Source organism: Sinohyriopsis cumingii, chromosome 8 (genome assembly GCF_028554795.1).
Source record: "Sinohyriopsis cumingii isolate HCF-2022 chromosome 8, ASM2855479v2, whole genome shotgun sequence".
NCBI classification, from domain to species: Eukaryota; Metazoa; Mollusca; class Bivalvia; order Unionida; family Unionidae; genus Sinohyriopsis; species Sinohyriopsis cumingii.
Genome location: NC_142968.1, coordinates 115,771,315 through 115,795,472, shown reverse-complemented (window position 1 = coordinate 115,795,472; position 24,158 = coordinate 115,771,315). Strand labels below are relative to the sequence as shown.

At 36.7% G+C, this 24,158-nt stretch overlaps 1 protein-coding gene across 1 annotated transcript; it reads right to left on the bottom strand.

Moving 5' to 3' along the window:
• Positions 1-1,777: 1,777 nt before the first annotated feature.
• On the bottom strand, positions 1,778-21,790 carry LOC149794447 (uncharacterized). Its single transcript, XM_089968697.1, has 5 exons — positions 21,114-21,790; positions 18,349-18,562; positions 16,427-16,587; positions 8,582-8,797; positions 1,778-6,090 (listed from the first exon to the last, which is right to left on the bottom strand). Exons 1-5 carry the CDS (start codon positions 21,205-21,207, stop codon positions 5,642-5,644), a joined length of 1,134 nt encoding a protein of 377 aa, XP_089824823.1. The 5' UTR covers positions 21,208-21,790; the 3' UTR covers positions 1,778-5,641.
• Between the last annotated feature and the right edge of the window lie 2,368 nt (positions 21,791-24,158).

The window sequence follows — 24,158 nt, the reverse complement described above, 5'->3', positions numbered from 1 at the left end:
TTCTATACTGATTGTTTCCTTTATTTGTTGAAGTCTAATAACAGTTACTGGTAGATTTCAAATGGAAGTTCTGTTAAACTCACGCCGAACGGAACGTGTTCCAGTGGAATGACGGTATCTTAGAAATCCATATTTCTGCAAACTGCAAAATGTTTAATGAACATGATCCATTTGAGGTGATAGCTCTTCCCAAACCATGCTTATTCGAGTGTGTGTGTGTGTGTGTGTGTGTGTGTGTGTGTTTGATCTAAGTGATAGAAAGTTTGTGGATACAGTTTTATCGTACCTTTAACAACTTTAGTCATATCGCTACGATGTCTGTAGTGTGGCAGTTTATAGCAATTTATGGCAATAGGGCATCATGCCGCAGACATGTAACATCATATCTCACCCAGTCACATTATTATGGCACAAGTCCTAACACAAAGCTCTTGAGGCAGCTGGTAGTATAATTGTTATAGTCTTTGGTACGACTCGGTCGGGGTTAGAACGCGGACCTTCCGCATCAGAGGCGGACACTCTAACCACTTAGGCCATTGGAGCGGTTCTGAAGATGTATTTAAATTGTACGATGTATAATTTTGTCCTCGAAATCTACATTGTTGATAAAGTTGTTTCCGTATATTTTGTGAATAAAACCGTAGAGACGTTTAAATGTCCTTGGGATTGTTTTTGTTATAAATTCACGCACCCGCACTTGTAACCCTTCACGCAGTATTCATTTTGTGCGTTTAATATGTTGTTCATATCTTGTAACTGTTTATCTTTGCACTTCTTCTTTAATGTCATTTAATGCACAGCAAGGACGTTGATTAGATTGTTTTTTCCTTATCACATTTTTCACGTCCACCATTTTACTGATAAATTGTGATTTAAAACAGGCTCACCCAAAACGTAAAGTACATAATATAGTAATAAAACAGGTCAACACTCAGGAATATCGTCCAAAGTCAGGACGGAATATAGGATAATAATTATCAGTACCAAAGACTTTGCTGAACTTGGTCTATCATGAAAAAATAAATTACAGAAGAAAGAAATATAGGACAAAAGGGATCAAATCCCTTCGCAAGCTATATTATTCTTGAAATATTATGACGTCTTTGTGCATGGAATGAGAATATGAAAAAGATATTAAGTACGGAATGCTTATTAGATAACAGGCCATACCATAGTAATTAGGTGCATCTATGCTAAGTACCTATGTGTATATATATATATATATATATATATATATATATATATATATATATATATATATATATATATATATATATATATATAAAATCGATATCCACTGTAATGAGTTGATAGCTAGAGAAAGGTTTGACTATACATACTAAAGCTTAGTTTACAAGAGTGCATTTTGTTTAAATCAAATAGATTTTCCAATAAGGAAGGTCCACTTAATAAAATCCTTGGATTTTTTTTATTGAAGTCATTTGTAGTCTTTTCCACTTCCATTTGTTTGAACATGGAGGATGTCACTTAACGTGACTGATACAGATCCATCCTTACTGAACAACACATTGTCTTATTTGACAACGCTGATCATTACTGACAAACACCCATCTGTCCTGATCAGCACCTATATCCACCAATCCAAACGTATTCTTATAGACTCTTCTGAAATTCAGCGTCACTGTCATTAATCATTTCCTGTTTCTACCATAATGGATGAATTTCAGGAAAAATTAAACAGACTTATAAACACGTAAGAAAAACAAGCTAAATACCAACTTTCATTTACTGTTGAACAAAAGGAAGTACAACAAAATGCCATCAATCGAAGACATTTTAATCATGCGAGGAAATGAACTAGTTGATAAGACAACAAAACACTCATTAGAGAGAAATAATTCATAAATTGGATAAATATTTTAGTACGTTTGCTTTCCAGTGAGAAAGCTAAAATAAAGAACAAATTGTTCTAAGGTTATTTATCCTCAAGTAGAAAAACGTTTCCAATGGTTACTTGTACCACGAGAACAAAGAGAGATAAGAGAATATAAAGATACTGTCAAAGCTGGGGCACCAAACACAGAAACTGCTAACAGAAAACTGAAATATTGTTACCAACCGATAAAAGATGTCGAAATAGAAAGATTGAGAATGAAGAAATGATGGTAAAGATAATATATGTTAAATGCACTTGCCAAATTTTAATTATGGGTTCATAATTAAATGAAAATATGGAGAACACGACTTCTGCAAATGCAACACGGAACACGTTAATGAAATCCCAATTGTAAACTTCCTCTCACGGATAGATTAAAAATGTGTAACTGTTGCTACTACGGCTAACGAGATAGTAAAGACAACGTCGATAGTTGCTCTATCTGCATCAAATTTTGTAAAAAAACTTGTGTAATAACCTCGAGTGAATTAAATCATATCTTTCAGTGTCCAATAGGTGTTTTATAGGGTTGCATGTTGTCACCTTTGATGTTCTCACTTTTTCTAAATGACCTGCAAAATACACTTTCTGATGGCAACAGTGGTAATGACATAGAAACCTTATTGAACCTTTTTCTTGTTATTTATGCAGATACACTGGTATTATTGGCCAATACAGCAATTTAAATAGATCATTTATTAGATATGCTTATCCAATATTGTGACTATTGCAAACTTTAGTATAAATCTTTATTAAACCAAGGTAGTGGTTTTACGAAAGGGCAGTTATATAAGAGGTTAGGAAAAATTGTATATTGGGGTCAAGACTTAATGTTGGTTCTATTTATAAATACTTAGACGTTGTTATCTCATATAAGGAATTCTGAACGAATGTCACTAAATCATTAGTAGCACAAACATACAAGACAATGCGCGCTCTGGAAAGTTTAACATTAGGGCAAATTGTCGGTAAATACGTTATTTAAAGATTTTGACGCTAGAGTTCTGCCCTTTTTGATCTATGTTTTTGAAATACGTGAACTCCGTGACATAAAAAGAGAGCATGATAATGCTTGCAAATATGTCTTACAGTTAGGCATATAGAATCCTAATTGTTTTGTGAACGGATAATTAGGTAGTAACTATCTGAATATGTCTAAATTGTGAGACCCTTCAAATATTGGTTGTAACTATCTGCAATGTCAGATAGTTATGTTATCAAATACAGCTCTCTTTGCTTGAGGGTACAAACAGTAGCTCTATAATTTTGGTCCATACTGTTGAGAAATGTTTTTTTAGTTATCGTTTTGGAATGACATCGCATAATACGGCGAAGGGAACAAAGAGACCTTTATGGACACAAAAGATAAGATTTAAAGATAGACTTACACAAAATAGCAATGCAGATGTGAATATCATTGGCTGGCTGAGAGTATCTAGGATATTAAAGACAGATTTATTGGTTGAAGCTTTTTTGCTCTGCTTGTTTATTTCTTCTTTTAGGAATATATAATTGTAAATTGAGAAGCGGGTTACGTCATGTTAAGGTTAATTCAGCAAACATTGGGAAACTGAAACACGATGATATAATGTTGAACATGTACGTGCCAATTGTTATTACAAGTCTTTTTGATGAAAAAGGACGAAAAACGACCAAGAATAATCCATTATGATGGATGAATTGAGAGCATGTATGCTTGTGAATTCCTATTTCATCTATTATGTTAATGCATACATGTAGTTAATATTTTGATCAAGTAAATATCATTTGGTATCTAATCGACAATATAATTACATTTTTATCACTAAACATTTTCCGATTTACATCTAAAACTTAAAATCTGCGTATTATTCAATACATTTTTTAAACTCAATGCCGTATAACATCCCTAAAATGTCAAAAATATGTCTGCGACGCATGTAGATACAGTCCTGTGACATCCAGCTACAACTAAAGTGAGGTCAAAGGTCTCGCTTTAGATCTGTGAGAATCAAATCGGATCATGTTCATTAATATACCACTAAGAAATTGATTAGTAGTGGACTGCGCATTATTCTCCAAGGTGGGAAAAGGGTAAAACTCCCAAAAACTGTTATATATGGCAATCTTTGAATTTACAAGAAAGTCCATGAAACAACATATTTTAGTGATATATATCGTAATTATTTCTTCTCAAACTATACAATAAATGAGTACATTTTAAAAAGGAAAAGATGTGTATGTGATTAGTTACTTTTACTGTAAATGATTCTTGTTTCACATTGTGTGTTAAAATACCGTTCCATTTTCGTCCTGATGTTTGATGATCTAGACTATATTCACTAGTGAACGGCAATGATTGTCGTAAAACGCAGAAGGCGATCTTTATAGGAAAAGATAGGTGTACTAGTGCTAAATCGCTGTCATTCAATAATATTTCAACAACCCGAAAATGAATATTTTTTATTTAAACAATCTACCTTTACATCAAAAGACACAGACTGAAGATGACTGGAACTTTCTATCCTTTCATGTTTAGTCTTTGAATTTTCAAACCTACAGATGATTCAATTCTCAGAGATAAGTTGGTTGATCATAGTGATATGTATATTTAATTTGGATTGTTTGTTAGTAACGTTTTAATTCATTATATGCTATGGATAATTGTATTTTGGTCTTGACCTGGCCCAAAATCATCAAATTCATTTTCTACCTGAATTATTGTGATTGAACAAAAGACTGTTGGCAAAACACAACGACAGAGGCCACTAAAGGCACATCAACAACGTTAGCGTTGAATTTATCTTGGAATACCACTAAAGTTTATTAAAAACTTAATTCATTGGGACTTGTGTTAGAAATTATACGATAATTTGGTATTTAATCCGCAATACCGTAAGTTCTTTGTTTTACATTTTCACCTTATATACTAGGGAAATAAATTATTTGTTGAAGTTTAAAAGGCTTGTTGCTTCTCACACTTTTCTATAGATTCGTAATAACAGGAAGCATTGGTTATATATTGTTCTCTTTTTCAAAATATGGAAGATGAACTGTTGATCACTGCACTTAAGCTCTGACCGATTGTGAGTGTTCTTAAGGATTTGTTGTATCTCTCGTTGTCCATATTCTTTTGAGACGTACATAGATGTTGTTCATGACCATTTCATGCTGAATATATATGAGGTCCATTTTCATGCTTCATTGATGTGTTTGGTACATGCAGATTGGAGTACATGCAGATTGGAGACGATTGGAGTCAGATGTTACTACATTCATTTTAATTCTTCCATCAAATGAAATTTATATCGAATGATGTGAATTAAAATCTTACAAGTATTTATTATATAATTCATAAAAATATACTTGCTTCTGAGAATTCATTAAGCTTTGATTAAGCTTTGTTTTAGGAGCAAGTTTTGTACATAAAGAAAAGAAAGTTTTCTTTCCCCGGGTAAATAAATAATTCATCTGGTGGTACACTCACTCCAACAGACTTCTTTCACCAAATAAACAGAAAGCAAAATATAGAAAGGAAACAAAGATGCATTTGAAGTCGCGACTTCATCGCTCGTTAAACTATCACATTTGTTTGCACTACACGGCAAAAGCTATATAATATTAATATAAGAACAGAAATTATCCTATATGTATTTATACGATACTTCGAACCAGACTCTAAATATTAAAATAATTCCCTCTTTAATGAGACATAGCAGACCGAACTAATTTGTTAACAATTGTGTCCAACTGGCTATATAACCTTCATCTTGTGAGAAGGAAATACACAACAAGGATTAGAATAAAACCAAAAATAGCAACATGGAAAATGTCCCTAGCGACCACATGAGCCTGAATTATTCCGTTGATCCTGGTGCACCACATGTGTATCTCAGGCAGGATAGATTGAATGTAAGTGATCTCTTCTATCGGTTCTTGTTCAGCTTTAGGAATGGAGACATTACGTAGAAGCTTAAGCAGCTGATTGTTCAGAGTTACACTCCTTTCATCCCATTCGCACAGACTGTCTGCTGAAGAATTCAGGAATCCAACGGTATCGCACCAGTTTGTTATTTTAAAAAGCTTGTATTCTTTGAAACCACGGAATCCAAATGCGCCAGCAATATCGTTTTCGATGGCGTCTAGAGTTTCCTTGGATACCTCACCAGTCTCCACCTTATCCATTTTGGTCAGCACAACGTACATGGCCACATCTGTAAAGAATGGCATTTCAATTTCCATGAAAATATCTTAAGAGGGCATAAATAACATGCACAGATTCTTGTTTTAAGCAAGGACATCGCAAATGTTGATGATAATAAAGCTAACAGATTATACATATGGCTTCAAAGGTGGTATAATGACCAGTCAATCAGATGCAAGATTATCTAATTAATATACTTCGCTCGGTCTTTATTGATACATGCCAAGAGCCTGATAATACTAAGTTTGATTAATATCAGATCACAAATATGGCTTCCAAAGTGACACAATACTTAGCCAGTGAGATGTAAGGTTACATCAATTATACAAGGGAGCCTCGTCAATATCAAAACTAATCCAAGTTCTTGATTACATAAGCACGTATTTCACGTTGGATCAAAATCGAATTAGAAATGTTTCTTCCAGAGCGGTAACAATCTCAGCCAATCCAATGTAAGTATGCGACGACATCGCTCATTGCCGAGCTCATCGAGGACTTTAAGGACATATTCCAACTTTAATCAAAATCAGATCACTTAAAAAATATTACCTCCGGAATGGTAATGAGCTAAATTACCATATGCATGATCACCTAATCAATCAGTGTTAATTTCGCTGCTTACCGAACCTTCTTCGATATTGATAGTATAAGTATATATTTCAAATGTAATCATAATCGAAGCAAAAATATGGCCTGCAGAATGGAAAGAAAAAAATTAGCCAATCAGGTTAAAGATCACCGCATTAGTATGCACAAATCTTCATCAATATCATACATACTTTTTTGAGCTTTGGATGATGCAAGCTCATTATTCCAAGTTCGACTGAAATGGGGCAATCTAAATTAACTCAATATTGGTAACAGGAACTTGCTGACGGACGATGTACAACGGACGCAGGGCAATGACATAAGCTCTGTAGGCCTTATGGCCAGATGAGCTAACATTAATAGAGTTTACAAAATATGATACGACCCACTCCAGAACCTACCAAGAACCCCTTCCAATTAAAAAGACATTTTATTAGTTTTAAATTTGTACATTCTCGCGTATTAGTTTTAAATTTGTACATTCTCGCGTCTTGTAGCTCTGTATAACTTAATGTAATTTTGACTATAGCTAAATTAAGTGGAAACTTTTGAACTCTACTAGGTCCTGTATCGTATCTTCTAATACAGACATTATTAACTTATTGTGTCTTTGCTGTCCATGCATCTGCAAGCGGCCGTAAATCTTCCTTTTTAATAACGGCTTTTTTAAGAACAGATTTTAGACGGAAAATTTTGCAACATAAAACAGCTTTTATTTCAAGGATTGTAACATAGTTTAATCAAACTGGATATTCTTGACAAGCGCACTGTTATAAAACGAGGAGGAGTAACGTTTTATTTACATATTTAATGACATGACGAATGAGCGTATTCCTTCCAAAATTTTGAAAATCCAATCTTCGTATATACCTTACCATGACAACAGAATAATAAATAATATCCCCTGGAACTACAAAAGAATAAGGCTTAATTATTCCTGGTATATCAGCAAACAAAGACTTAATACCCTGTTACGCCAGCATAATAGGACCTAAAATCCCCTGATATGATATCATTATAAGATGTAATACCCGCTGGAATAATATCATAATAAGGTTTCATATCAATGGTATGATAGCAGAATAAGACCTAATGCCCTCTGATATTACAGAGAAATAAGACCTAATAACTACTGATATTGCAGCGGAATAAGACCTAGTAAATTTTGATACTACATATCCCGATAGAACAAAGAAATTCAGCAAGTATATACCACCACTTTGCTATCATAGGGACGGTGTTATTGGTCATGAAAAGTTAAAAGTAATGAAACATTTTTGATTATTTCTTTAACATTTGTTGCAAGTAAAGACGACTCAGGTGTGACTCTTCCCAAAAATTTATTAATGTAAGAAGGCAATTGTTTGATATCCAGGATTAGGCCAAGGAAGTTGATAATTTCTCTTTATTTTAACTTGACATCCCATCTGCTATTGACATCCGTCAACCCACGACTTTGTAGATACGTATATATCTGAATAAGAAATAGGTCCTTTTAATTTCACAAGTTGCACTCTTTTCCCAGAATTGTCCATCGTATCGATTCATCTTACATAGTTAATCTTTTACTTCCCTTGGCTATCGCGTGGATCCTTCATTTATAATTTTTCCTCCTTTGGCCATCGTATCGTTCCTCGTATACCAATACTGTCTCTAACTGACCGTACAGACGATCTATTTATCAGTGTACAGAATTGTCTGTATTTCCCCCATCACCTTCATTATCTCGAACTGACCGTACAGACGATCTATTCATCAGTGTACTGAATCATCTGTATTGTCCCCATCACCTTAATTAATTAAGCAGAACAGATGAGCCGCGCTTTATCGTGACTGCAATCCAAATTTATTCAATTTATGAATTTGTTGTACATTAAAAATGAGTGAAATTATTGATGCGTAAATATTCTCACCCACAGGACTAAGTGTATGTTTTGGTCTTATAACCTCTAGAAGGCACTCAATCAACTTCGTTGGAACGGGCGCTGATGCGACACTGTGTACAAAAATAACAACATCCGTCTTCCATTCCTCTTTGCTTTTCGTATAAACACGTCTTAAGAATCCCACTCCACGATCTCTCAGTAGATTCAACAAGGCATTTATTTGGATACCCGGCTGAAGATAGCCTGCAGAAATTTTGAGATGTAATAATGGTGCAGGAAAATGGAAGAGGAAAGAAATATCGACATACATTGTGCTAATTGTCGTTTGGTAATCACATTACAAATCAAACTGTCCTAACGTAGATGGTCAATAGAAGCTTTGAAAGCAAACGTCTATATAAGTTACTCACCTGAACTGGGGTAAATCCTTATAAAAAAATCATCGCATACATCATAGTATGGCCATATGCGAACAGAGAAACAGTAAATTAATGAAACAGTTATACAAAATTAGGCGCATACGAACTTTTTAAATTAACGTTTAATAATTACCAACACTATTCAAGCATTCTAAACATATAATGTAGCATGACTGAATACAGAGCATTTAACGTTGTCAATTAGCATCGCATTGCTTTACATATTTTATCGTTTAAACATTGAGAAAACAAAACACAAATAATATCCGTAGCTTACAAGCGACATAAATATCCAAGAATCACTTTAGTTGATTTAACTTTTTGGAATTCTAAATCGTGCTCTAAAATGGTGTTTACTTGCGTTTTAAAGGTTCTCAGATGCTCAACTTTTGTGTTTTGACGGCTTGTCAATATGTTTGTTGCTGGACAATCACATTTAAGACCAGTCATACGTCTTCATTAACATCCAAAAACAATTTTACGTCTTTACGTCCAAAATACAATCTTACGTCTTCATTAACGTCCAAAATACAAAAATACAATTTTCTTGCGCATTTAAGAGAGTTTAGAATGCACTTTTTTGTGTGTTTCAGATGCTTCGGAATGATACGTTTATAATGTGTTCAATACAGTTTGTGATAGATAATGTGTTTTAAAAAACTTCTTAAATTCTATGTTTATGTCTTGTATAGTCTCTGCAATGATATATTTTGTCTCACAATAATGTCTCTAAAAATGAGATTTGTATGTATTACATGGTCTTTAAATGTATTTGTCTCATACAAAGATGAGATGCTTACGTCATGTATTGTCTATAAAATGATATAATTACCACGTTTAAATGTGATAGTAATTTTGCCTGTAAAATATCATAAGAGATCTACTTAAAAATGGCATTCCCAGAGAGTCTAAAACGATGTTTTAAATATGATTTTGACAGAGTTTAAACCCTTTTTCTAAAAATTCTTATAGGAATCTTAAAATGGTGATATATATATATATATATATATATATATATATATATATATATATATATATATATACCCAAGGGAACAACGAATGCCGATACGGCTTGGCCCCAACGGCGTCGCAGGGGTTGCCGGAATGACGTTGAAGTCAATGTCAGACCGCCTAAGGGACTCCGTCTCCAGAATTTCTGTCGGGGTTTACTCCCTTAGCCTTTCCCATGAGTGGGTATAGCCGCAAGGCAGCAGAGGTTTGGAATCGGAGTCTTCCTTCTCCTAAATGAGCTACCATCCAAGGTTTACGAGTCCCATCTACCCGAAGGAACTGGTTTTAGGGCGCCAAAGAAGAAATACGAAGACTCCAGCTCTTCGTTTTGCAAACTGGAACATCAGGACCATGTGTCCTGGATTGACCTCTGACCTACAGCAGATCGACGATGCACGAAAGACTGCCGTCATTGACAGAGAACTCTCCCGACTGAACATCGACATTGCCTGCCTCCAGTGGACCCGACTGGCTGACAGCGGCACCATCAGGGAAGCCAATTACACGTTCGTTTAGCAGGGGAAGCCCTCGGATGAACCTAGGCAGCACGGTGTAGGCTTTGCCGTAAAGAACACGCTAGTCTCCTTCCTTGAACCTCCGTCACCAGGTACTGAGAGAATCCTTGCTCTCCGGCTGTCAACGTCCTTAGGCCCGATCAACATCTTCAGCGTGTACGCCCCAACCCTCTGCTCCACCCACGAGAAGAAAGACAAGTTTTATGAGGCTCTGGATCAGGCAATATCCAGTATCCCCAACAAAGAAGGTCTTTACTTACTAGGAGACTTCAATACTAGAGTGGGAGCTGACCATAAGGCCTGGTCCACCTGTCTCGGCTTTTACGGAAGGGGAAAGATCAACGAGAATGGTCAGCGACTGCTGCAGATATGCTGCTCCCACAGCCTATGTGTGACCAACACTTTCTTCAAATGCAAGGAGATCCACCAGGTGTCATGGAGACACCCACGTTCACGCCACTGGCACCAGCTAGACCTCGTCATCACAAGGCCTGCAGAACTGGCCAGTGTCCTCCTCACCCGCAGCTACCACAGTGCCGACTGCGACACGGACCATTCCCTCGTGGCCAGCAAGTTGCGAATATTACCCAAGAAGCTGCACCACGCCAAGAAGAAGGGTCCCCCACGCATCAACACATGTTGTGCAAGCAACCCAAAGAAAACACAGCAGTTCATCAGCAAACTGCAGGAAGCTTTCACCAAAGTGACACCTGATGACACCATTGACTCCAAGTGGTCCCATCTCTGTGACTCTGTGTACAATTCAGCCATCACAGCTTACGGGAAGAGGGAGCGAAAAAATGTCGACTGGTATGAGGCAAACTGGGAGGAGATGGAGCCCGTGACTGAGGCAAAGAGGAAAGCCCTCCTGGCATACAAGGCTGCACCTAGCCCCAGAACACTACAAGCCCTCAGGACTACTAGGAACAACGCCCAGAAGACCGGCCGCCGCTGTGCCAACACCTACTGGCTGAACCTTTGCAACAGTATACAGACAGCTGCCAACACCTGGGATGCAAGAGGAATGTATGAGGGTATCAAGAAGGCGACAGTCCCCCCCCCCACCTCCAAGACCGCCCCCTCAAGTCGAAGACGGGCGAAGTCATCACAAACCAGGGGAAACAACTGCAGCGATGGGTTAAGCACTATCTCGAGCTATATGCAACCGAAAACAACGTCACTGACACTGCCCTGGACGCCATTCCAGACCTGCCTGTCATGGAGGAGCTAGACACACAGCCCACCCTGGAAGAGCTCGGAAAAGCCATCGATTGCCTTGCCTGTGGAAAGGCTCCTAGAAGCGACGGCATTCCGCCTGAAGTCCTCAAGAGCGGGAAACCAGCACTGCTCCAGCCCATACACATACTCCTCTGCCTCTGCTAGGAACAGTGATACATCCCACAGCACATGCGTGACGCCAAGATCGTTACTTTGTGCAAGAACAAAGGAGACCATAGCGACTGCAGCAACTACCGGGGCATCTCCCTCCTCAGCATCGTCGGAAAGGCTTTCGCCCGTGTTGCATTGGCGCGTTTGCAGATCCTAGTCTCCTGCGTCTACCCAGAGTCCCAGTGTGGATTTCGAGCCAGCAGGTCAACTGTAGACATGATCTTCTCACAACGCCAGCTGCAGTAGAAGTGTCGCGAGCAGCAGATGCCCCTCTACATTGCCTTCATAGACCTGACGAAGGCGTTTGACCTGGTCAGTCGGAGTAGACTCTTCAGACTCCTGCAGAAGATCGGCTGCCCCCCACGTCTACTTGCTGTCCTCATGTCGTTCCACGAGAACATACACAGCACAGTGTGCTTCAATGGCGCAACATCGGAGGCCTTCCCAGTCATCAGTGGGGTCAAACAAGGCTGTGTGCTTGCGCCGACGCTCTTCGCATATTCTTCTCCATGCTTCTCCAGTACGCCTTCAAGGACGGCAGCGAGGGAGTGTACATCCTTACCAGGGCTGACGGCAAGCTGTTCAACATCGCCTGTTTCCATGCTAAGACTAAAGTCACAGAGGTACTCATCCGCGAATAGCTCTTCGCCGACGATGCAGCCTTGACATCACACACGGAAGATGGACTTCAGCAGCTAGTATGCCGCCTCTCCCACGTTTGCGAGGAATTTTGACTGACCATCAGTTTGAAGAAAACGAACGTCATGACGCAGGACGCAGACTCCCCTCCCTCTGTCACCATCGATGGGTACAACTTAGAAGTTATTGCGAATTTCACATACGTCGGGTCCAACATCTCCAGCTCACTCTCCATTGATTCTGAGGTGAGCGGCAGGATTGCCAAGGCAGCCGCAGTGATGGCAGTGATGGCAAGACCTAACCAGAGGTTCTGGAACAACCCCAATCTCACCGAGAAGACCAAACTGCGTGCCTGCCAAACCTGCGTGCTCAGATCACTCCTTTACAGCAGCGAAACATGGACCACCTATGCAAGACACGAGAGGAAACTCAACAGCTTCCACCTGAGATGTCTGCGGCGCATTCTGCACATCCAGTAGCAGGACAAAGTACCCAACACAGAGGTTCTAGAACGCGCCAACATCAACAGCATGCTCTCCATTCTCAGCGAGAGGCGCCTTCGCTGGCTCGGCCATGTCAAGAGAATGGACCCAGGCCGCATTCCCAAGGACCTGTTATATGGGGAGTTAACAGAAGGTGCGCGACAGACTGGACGACCACGTCTGCGCTACAAAGATGTTTGTAAGAAGGACATGAAGACGGCCAACATCAATGTCAACAACTGGGAGAGCTGTGCTAGCGACCGTTCCACGTGGCGTCTAGTTGTCAGGCAGGGAATTCAAAAAGCAGAGGAAGACAGGAAAAAAAAACAAGCTAAAAAGAGAGCTAGAAAGAAGGATAAACAAAAGCTTACTCTGGAGCTACACCATCGTCTCCCGTAGATGGACGGATGCCAAGATATATATATATATATATATATATATATATATATATATATATATATATATATATATATATATATATATATATATATATATATATATATATATATATATATATAAACTCGCCAGAACGATAGCAAGAAGTAACAAGGAGCTAACATCTGTCTAAAAGTATAGGCCATGATATTCAACAATCATATTTGTTATACTTGTTTCCAGAACTTTTAGCGCATGTGTATAATTCTCAGTATATATTCCTGACTTAGTTAGCAATGAACTTTATGTGTCAGTCAAGTCTCTCTGAATGTTTCAAAATTACCTATATAATCATATAGATAAATATGTGTTTTAGTTAACAATGCAATGTTATCATCATCAGTGTATTTGCTATTTATCCTTTGGAAGGGTAGATGCTAGTTCCTTCAAACTGATTTTAAGAAATTGTGAAGATGAAATCAATTGTAACTGCCCCAAAATGACATAAAAGTTCCATGTTATTACATATGCATATTCTTCTTTCATTTGATGCCACAGTACCAGACATTATTAAATACCCAGTATATTCCCTCAGACTATAAAATACCACGGGGAATTTTGTTTAATATGGAGATATTTAAATTGTATATCATAGGCTCAATGTGCCGCAACTCTAGGTACCAGTCTTATGGCAAAGGCCTCTAACCTTATCATCGGCTTCATATATCAAATGATAAATATGGCGAAGATTTACATTTTTTTCCATCATTCATCTGTGATGTTCTTGCTAGCTGGATTTATTAAACAAAATCAGAATGTTTTCCGTTTGAACATTTAAACTACTAAGAAATTTTTCAACATGATTTTGTGGGGTGGGGGAGGGTGTTGGGGTGTTTGCGTGATTTGGAGTTGTAACGTAGCTTCAACAATTTTTCAGTCGTATCACTGCGATGTCTACAGTGTGGCAGTTATCGTGATGTCTAGCAATGGGGCATCATGCTTCAGACATGTAGCATCTTGTCCCACCCAGTCACATTCTCCTAACACCAGGACAACCAGTCCTAATACTAGCCTCTTTATGCTGAGCGCCAAGCGAAGCAGCTGCTAGTACCATTTTTCATAAGTCTTTGGTATGACTTGGCCGGGGTTTGAACCCGAGACCTGCTGCATCCGAGGTGGACGCTCTAATCACAGGGCCACTCAACATGATTGTATCCGCGGAATAATACTTGGTTGATTTTAGTGCATCAAATCTAAAAATAATATATGAAAACTACACGAGGTTGCTCCATAATTTGTTCTGTACAATCCCCTTTATTGTTTTGTTTTTTTTGTTCTTGTATTTTTTAATGCTTAAACATCAACATATATTTAAAATGGAACTTTTATCCTATGTTAATAATTTTAAAACATTCAAATATGTTTATCTTTCTCGTGTAGCCGAAGGCATTTTTAAACGATGAATAATAACCTCATTTATACAAAAAAAGAGCCTCTTGAAATATACAGAATGAAAGAATTACGACAATGAATTACATGAGCAATGTCATACGTTGTTCCAGGAAAGACATGTTGGCAGAAAATATGAAATCAATTGAAAGTATTATTATTTATATTGGGTAGCTGTCTATAACGATCCTACAAATGATGATAGTGGACATTTTGATATACTCATTTACTTGATATGAAAATATTCAGTATATGCAATAAATGATATAATGGTTTACTATTGGTATATTTAGTAAATGCGCCTGGAGTATGAACATTCTTAATAAAAATGGAATTGATGTAACCAATGAATTTAAAACAGTCTTGAACGCTAAGCTGCCTGAGAAATTATACTTTGACCAGCGTTGTGAATTTTATAATTAAATATTAAAAAGTATCTCTGCATTAAAACAATATTGAAATGTACGAAGCTTATAATGAAACTATAGTTAATGAAAGGAAATTACCAACATTAAAAATTTCATTTGGAAACACTTCACAGCAAATAACACAAATACATTTTTTGATGTTTAGCAAAAATTATATATTAATATAATTAAAAAAATACATGTGTTAAAATGACAAGTATAGAGACTACTAAAAAAGGAGCAACTTATTCAAGAAATGTATACAGTGATTATGTTTTTAAAAAAGCATTTTTGGGACTATATTATACATGATCATATCATTTTGGAGACTATTTGAGACATAGACATATCACTTGAGGGAACATATGAGACATACACGTCACGTCGGAAACTCTGATATATACGAATATATAAGATATAAGCATATACTTTAATAGATCATAAGACTAACACATCATTTAAGAAATCATATGATATATAAACATATCGTTTTATAGGCTATTCAATAATATGAGTATAATTTTTTTACATATATATCGTTTCTAAACCCTTAAAACATATAAAAACGTATATTCCAATGCCTCTCCAACGCACTGAACATATTTTTGAGATTGATACTCTTACACGTGCTGCAAAACCCATAAACATACTATTCTTATATATCTAAACACATCAAACGACCATTCCAGAGACTCTAAAATACAAAATAAATACTATTTTAAAGAGTGGTCTTCAAAACCTCATTTTATATCATCTTACGTTAGGTAGTGAGGCATTGTATTGACAACCTCAAAATCTCTTCGTATTTTAAGAATCAATTGTGTATTTCTCTCAACTAAAACGTAATGTTAGGAATTGAATAGCTGTAAAAAAAAAAAAATAGGGGGAGGGTAACTCGCGCATATCGCCTTCCATAATAAGCAAAAACCATGCCTCTTGGATAAGTATTAAACATGCTTGCATATTCTGGTAAGTACTGAAATAAACTACAGGCAATAGGTAAATAGATTCATAAATAGATGCATTTATTGATTGATAAATATTTTAAACACGTGTTTGTTTTATTTTTGTATGCTATGCATTGTTTCATGGGGAACATTGACAGGACTAAATGTAATTATTGATGCTTAACATTCAAGGAGAAAAACAATCCTTTAAAACTTTCGGATCAAGGCATTGTTCATACCAAATATTTTCAGCGATAAAACTTCTTTTATTTCATCCGTGTTGGCATCTGAAAGTCCGACAAAGTCGTCCAGATTTGGCAGATATGGTTGAATGATGCGAGCGGTTTCCTCATTTTGTGAGCCTTGCAGGTGATCTTGTGTTATCCCAAAATGCTCATATCTGATGAAGAAAAAGATTGCCAAGTATCACAACAAATTTTCTATAACTATTACATTCATATAGGCTCCATGAGAATTAATTTTTAATATAGTGCTGGAATCACGAATTCGTCCAAAATTACAGCCCTCTCCTCTCGCTGTTTGCACTTGATATCTTAGATACGCAAAAGGATGGTATGATTGGAGTGATACTTTGCTTTAATCTTTACGGTTGTTTATTTTTGTCTTCATTTTTTTTTACACCCGCTATTAATATTATATATTAATTCCAATTTATTCTGTCAAACGACGGTAACTCTAAGTCTTATCCATTTCTGTGCGACAAAGACACTGTTTACTGTCTCTAGTTTCAAAACCAAAACAGATGCGTTAAAGTGTCCCCCTAAAATATTTTCTTTTGTGAGAAACACAGTGTGGAGTGAGTAATGTGTAAACGGTTGTGGAACGAAACCCCGAGAAAGGAAAGAGTGAGGTACAAGAGATATGAGGTGGAGAAATATAGAGCAGACAGCGTATCATTGTAAAATCAGCACTGAACAAACATCAACGTGGTATGTATTTCGACAGATGTTGCATAGACCCCACCCCTAAAAAACTCACAAAATCAGAGCACCACGAACAGTACATATTACGCAAGACGAGTGTTTAATAGACTTCTGTGTATGTACTAGCATAACATTGTTGACTCTGGATATTACTGACCAACGGGCCTCAGTGACCTGTTATAGTTTGCAGTCTTGTACTTTACGTACGGTGCAGATAGAATAAATGTTCTTATTAGACTTAGCATGGATTTGACCTATGACTTTTAGGCCCCAACATGTATAGGTTCAATTCGTAGCCTAAGTGCAAGCAATCCACAAAGAATGGTAAAGAAACGTACTCTTTAACAGTCTTTAGTCTGCAAAAACCTATTTTACTTTGAGCCACATGGACACTGACAGTTGACCTTCAGAGTCCTAAATTACTATGGCTCATTCTTATACGAAACATTTGTCAATAATCAAAGCTATTATGCTAAAAATATATGATCTTAGTCTTTGATCTTTCGAGTCCATAAAATGATGTGATACTTGTCTCCTTCAAGTACAAGCGATAACTCATTCCGGTGACGGTACAATTTCAAGAAATGATTTTTTTGCGCAGATACGTTTTGCATATTTCAGCCAATGTGACCTTTACATTGCAGCTTTGGTCCCGTTCCAAGAGTATTAATAGGCTTGTTCTTTACTGTACAAGCATTATAAAATATTTGCTTCATGTCTTGTGATGAAGAACCAAATATATTGTACCGATACTATTTACATCTCCTTTCAGCAACCACTACCAGCACCTTTAACCATTTTGCCGCCGGGTCACCCCCATAGTTTGGTCTAGGTCTGTGATGTAGAACCAGTGTTATTATGCTAAATTAATTTTTATTTGGGTCACGTTGATCATGATCATAAACATTTTGACTCCCAAATCACTAGCTTCTTTCCTACTCCTAGAGCAAGCCACCGACACGGTATGGTAAATATAGATCTTGTACAACACAGGTTATTGTACGGAAACGAGAAAAGTAACATACAGACTGATGTCCTAAGGAGTTATGGACGTACGTATACAATGACTGATAACGACTTACCATCATAACCTCGTCCTATTTGTAAGACCCATAATGGATGCGTACCTGTGATATTCGTTATGTTAGACGTGATAGTTTGATCCACGTCTGATAATGACCTCCTCATTGTATCATTATCTTCAATAAAGGACTCACCTGTGAGCAGCATAAGTATGTGTTTGTTGTACGCCCTGTCCTACACTTGCTACAGGAAGAAATTTCCCAAGAATAAGGCTTACAAGACTGTTGACAAACGATGATTTTCCAGCAGAAGGAATGCCCACCAAAAGAATATTTTTCACTTTTCTCTGTAGTTTAAGATTACGAATTGTTTCATCCAGTAACCTGCCATTTTCTTCACGTATTTGTGCTGTAAACAGAAAGAAATGAAATAATAATACAATATGTATTCCAAAGCTTTTCAAAAAAATCATACAAGTTGTTGCAATGCATTCATGTATATTCCCCATATGTCCCTCCATCTGCAAATTCACTCAGTTTTGATCTGATATTGCCATACTGTAACCGTCTGCAAGAGTGGTGTTATGCTTAGTCCCGACGCATAGAGTTTATGGGAGGGGTCCAGTATCAAATATACAACATTTTTAATTACAATATAAGATCAAAGATTTTCAATATAAACTTCACATATGCAGATACATCAATAAAGAGCATTAGGTGCTATATTTTGTATGATGATCCCTGGCTTTGTCTGAGGGTTGAGTACGGAGGTTTGAGATGGTATTCACTAAAAAGTCGGTAGATTTAACGATGGTGATCTATTGCCTTTGCTCTTGCTTTCTTAATCAACCATAGTACTACCAAACCCAATGTGCACACTGTACATAATATATAGTTTCACATTTCGCATAAACTAAGTATCTGATTCGTGTCACTTGACGCCGATTTTGTGTGAACTGCATAAGTTGCAAGGTGCAATTTTCCCCTAGGAATTACACATAAACGATTAGGCAACCGTTGCAAGGTGCAATTTTCCCCTAGGAATTACGCATAAACGATTAGGCAACCGTTGCATAGTGCAAGTTTACTTGAGTATTTTAAAGAGATCTTAGTAAAACATGATATTTAGTTATTAATGTTTCTCTTGACTTTCAAACTTTGGAATGAAGTGTAATCTGTCTTTTGGCATATTAATTACAGCACAGTCCTGCTATCATTATTTCAAATCACCGAACACGTGAATCCTTTCTAACGATCAAAAAAAACAAACTCATAAAAGGAACTGAGAGTAGGTATAACGCTATACGGTAATAATTTTTCAATTTTCGAAGGACAGATGATATCGCCTACTTACATTGTCCTTGCCACATAAAGCCAGCGGACAAAGAAAATTCATGGTTAATATTTTAATCTGTCAGTTGGTTAATTAAGATATTTGATTTGATAATAATTAACACCGCAAGTTCACTTAATTCAAGACCTGAGTTTTTTAAAAAAAAAAAAACACTATAATAATAACTTTAATTTTAACGTTATATATCAATGTTTGCCATTTATAAATCAATAGACACGATAAGCTTTTCTAAAGTTTTGAAGCATCTCCTCTCCTATTTTATTAAAATCGAGTCCACTGATAGGTACCAATAGAATGTCACGTTCTACTAACATTCTAATTCACTAGTCAAATCACAGCTTTCAAATTTCTGAAGTGAAAACCGTTATTTGAAACATATTACAAACGATACCTCTCTCTCTCTCTAACACCAAAATCAACATCTTATCTAAGAGTACTAAAGCTAAGCAGACGGCCAACTCCAAAGGCCAGGGGAACGTGAACTTTTATCAGTGTTTGTGAGATCTCCGTGCGGAGGTAGGATATATTGGATTTAATCAGAATGAATGAGGTTGCTTTACCTGTACTAGCAAAATCATATATATATATATATATATATATATATATATATATATATATATATATATATATATATATATATATATATATGCTTACTTATTTCGACTGCAAGAACAAACTTAAAAACCTAATAATGTTTCCTACCTTAAATATTTTCAACATGTTTTTTATGTTTTCTAATTTCATGTTGTTTGTTTTTTGTAATCATATCATTATATATGTTTTTTATCTTATAGGTGTTGTCTAATGTTGTAAAGCGCTTAGAGCTTCTAAAGATTAGGCGCTATACAAAGTCCTCATTATTATTATTATTATATAATATATATATATATATATATATATATATATATATATATATATATATATATATATATATATATATATATATATATATATATATATAATTGCAATAAAGACTCATCCATCAAGTATACTTGACATACATAACTTTACTTTGTTCAAATATTGTCAGTAATCCAAGATGAAAGATATCAAAACTACATGTGTTAAGACATGTACATTCATAATAGGTATTTTCTTTTTTTTTTTTTTATCTTGCGGTGGCGTAAGGTGGGGACTAGATATTGGAGTTTGTTATGCATTAGAAGATATATTTTCAAGATAAAGCTATCACTGTAAACAGAGTCTGTCGCATAATATGTACACGCTGTGTGCTTGCTTTACAGAATGCATCTGACTCTAAAATGCTGGTCTTACCTGGCTATATTTTAAGGCTACTCTTCATTTTTGCTTGACGTTGACACAAATTCGTAATATTATAACAATCGTCAAGGGTTAGTTTGATATTGAAGTTCATCAAGTGATGACTACATGCTGACATATTTTTAATACAAATAGTCTCCTATTTATACACGACACATTTTTATTACAAATAGTCGCATATTTATGCACGACACATTTTTATTACAAATAGTCGCATATTTATACACGCTTCTATATTAATAGATTTACGAGACGAAAGACACTTATGTCACTACGATAACACCAGAGAGAGAGAGAGAGAGAGAGAGATTAGAAACCAGATTACCTAGTCTATCCGGAATGCTCGGTCGAAGTTGTTCTAACTGTATGTTCATGGTGGTAAATCGTATGAGACAGCCTACACTAAACATCCATGACATAGACTCAATGTTCAGTTCTAGATAGCACTGACGTTTCCCATAATATGCGAGCGTGGCAAAAGCAAATATAGAAGAGAGATCTTCATTTACATGTAAAGTGTAGCTGTTAAGTCTATAAATAACCAAATCTTATGGAAAACTATTACGTCAAATTACAACACACTCAACTACGCTACAATAAATAGGACCATTACGCCTAAATGAATGAAGCAGCACATAAGTAACCATTCGACTCTACAGATAAGTAACATTATCGTTATTCAACAAGGAAGTAAGCACCGATACAACACAGCATGGTAATAATCGTGTTGTTCCACTTTTCATTCACGATAGTGGGTCCATGTATTAATGCATTTAAAGGTGACATTGTTTGTAACAGCACTAGCTGATTAATGAAGTATATATGTATCACAGGACTGAAACTTTCTCGAGTCAAAGAAATACAAACACGAACACATGAATTTTCAGTAATAGCTGTAAAAAGGGACACACATTTTAAGACTGTGCAGATATCCCCTGCCCCAACCCCTTCCAATTTTCCCATAATGCATTGTACCAGATTTGCACTAATAGTGTGAATCATTCGCATACTAAATATATATACAGTCGTAATAAGATTATATACAACTCTCTCTCTCTCTCTCTCTCTCTCGTACACGTACATACAGTCATCCGCACTTCAATGTGCTAAGTTAAACGCCAAGTACATTTTATTATTCAATGCTAACCTGTTATTCTCGTCTGTCAGACAACTGATAAAATTGGACACGCTTACACTGCACTTAGACTAATAATAACTAGGACAGAAGGAGTCATGTTCTCTTCCACAGACAAATCTTGAGAATTTTCACAACATCAGGATTGACGCCAGGGGACACTTCAAATGGAAGTGCAATCTTCTGATTCTGATAAGGACTCCAAGGTGAGAATTAAAGCAAACTATAATGAAAGATGCAGTGCAAATTTAGAAGAAAAAAAGGATGGTAGATAGTCTCATATGCTATGAACTTTGTTTTACTGATGAGATTATATGTGCCTGAAATCGGGGGTGCGTAAACATAATTCTGCTGTATACAGTGACAAACAAGAGACTCCTGTTTCTATGACTGAAAATAAATAAATATATTGAAAACAACCGCTCCCTTTAACCCAATTAATGTGCTATTAAAAATCTGACCCCTAGTCCAATGCTTGTTAGTTTTATTTAACCTTAGGCGTGTGTTCGCGTCCAGCAATCATAGCTCAGAGCGAACGATTCGAGTAAGGTGAAACCGGTGGCACAAAAAATGCATACCCAATTACGCAAAGAACAAATAAAGACAAGTGTTCGCAACGTTCATCATGGATTAAATTCATGGTCATTGAATGTATTCATCGTACAATTTTCCACGTTTTATGTTCTTATCTATAATTCGATGAAAATATTAATAAATATATATTACAAGTTAGTAACATTTATGTCGTCAGCAAATAAAAAGAAATCGAAAAATTAAAAAACGTGCACGAGACACGATGCATCAGATTCCATGACGTCACACGACGTAAGTCAGTATATACATTCTTCGCAAGCTTTGTTTCCTTCCAGGTTTTAGCCATTCAGTATTTTCACCTTAAATGTGTTTGTTTCAAATATTTACCCGATGTTCGTTTCACTACCTTACTAAACATTTTATAGCCAATCCCCACTATTGAGACACTAATGACAGCCTATTGGCCTGCCTTTCGATAACTTCCAATCGACCCTCAAACCGGTACTGGGCAAATAGAGCCGCTTTGTAGGCATCGGTGATGATCACGTTTATATGTACGCCGCCCGGATATCATTTTTAAGGGTTTTATAGCCATTCAGCTTTTTCTAAAATAAGCGTGAACTCGTCGTCCGTGGTGGCATTCTGGAGGGGGCGCGATTCAAGATTAGCAATAGAAATATGTTTGCTCTTGGCATCTTTTCGTGCATGTTAAGCTTCACTCGAAGTCGAAGTGTTTACTGCTCAGATAGAGGAAGGAGGCCGCAAGTGAGCAACACGCCATCGACACGGGTCGCTAATGTAGTTAGCACGTCAACGCCTCTCGATGCCGACGAATATAGCACCGGTCCTGGTCGCCATGCCGTCAATAAAGTTAACGGCGCGTCTATTCTTTAAACGGAGTGAACGCTGATGTTCGATTTTAACATGAAGTTGAGCCTAGATATTGCCTCTCGTTTAATGCAATACATCTAGGGACTCTTTTCAGGGACAATCCTTGCGACGTTGGAGGCATCGCAATGCGGTCCCAGGCACACACGTTTAATTTGGCTAGGGTATGACCTCTGTAAGCATCAAGCATTAATGTGATCGTCAACCGTGGTGGTTGTTTGCACCATCCGGATGCAAAGACGTAGCCGGACGTAGAGACAACAATGACAGACATGAGTAAAATCTATTATGAACATTCTTTACTTTTTCAAAGTTAAACGACGTAGTCGTCGCAGCCTGGACCTGAGGTTCCAGACCGGCAGATCGCATAGGGAAGCGTCAAACTCTTTACCAGGTTATGTTATGCTATTAGTCTCACCCACCAATGTGAAACAGTAATTTCGCCCAAAACATCGGTGAGTAGGATAACATAAGGGCCATCGGCGCTCGCCATATTATAATTCCTTCTAAAATAAACAAGATGAGGTCGGACACCTTAAGACGTATATCAGAAGCCGTCAATCTACATTACAGTGTAGACTTAATATTAAAACAAATCGTGTTTGACAAATGAACTTAAGAAATCCCATGATATTATATATAAGAGGGCCTTCCTAAAAGACAATTTACAGGAATCCATCACGAATATAAACACTGAAGTTTGATTTCCGCTATGCACATATACAGCTAGATGTTTGAACGCTTTATTTTTTATAGCTTTTTTCTTTCTTTTTCAGTTCTTTTCTTTCTCTTTTTCCTGAATAACCACGTCTG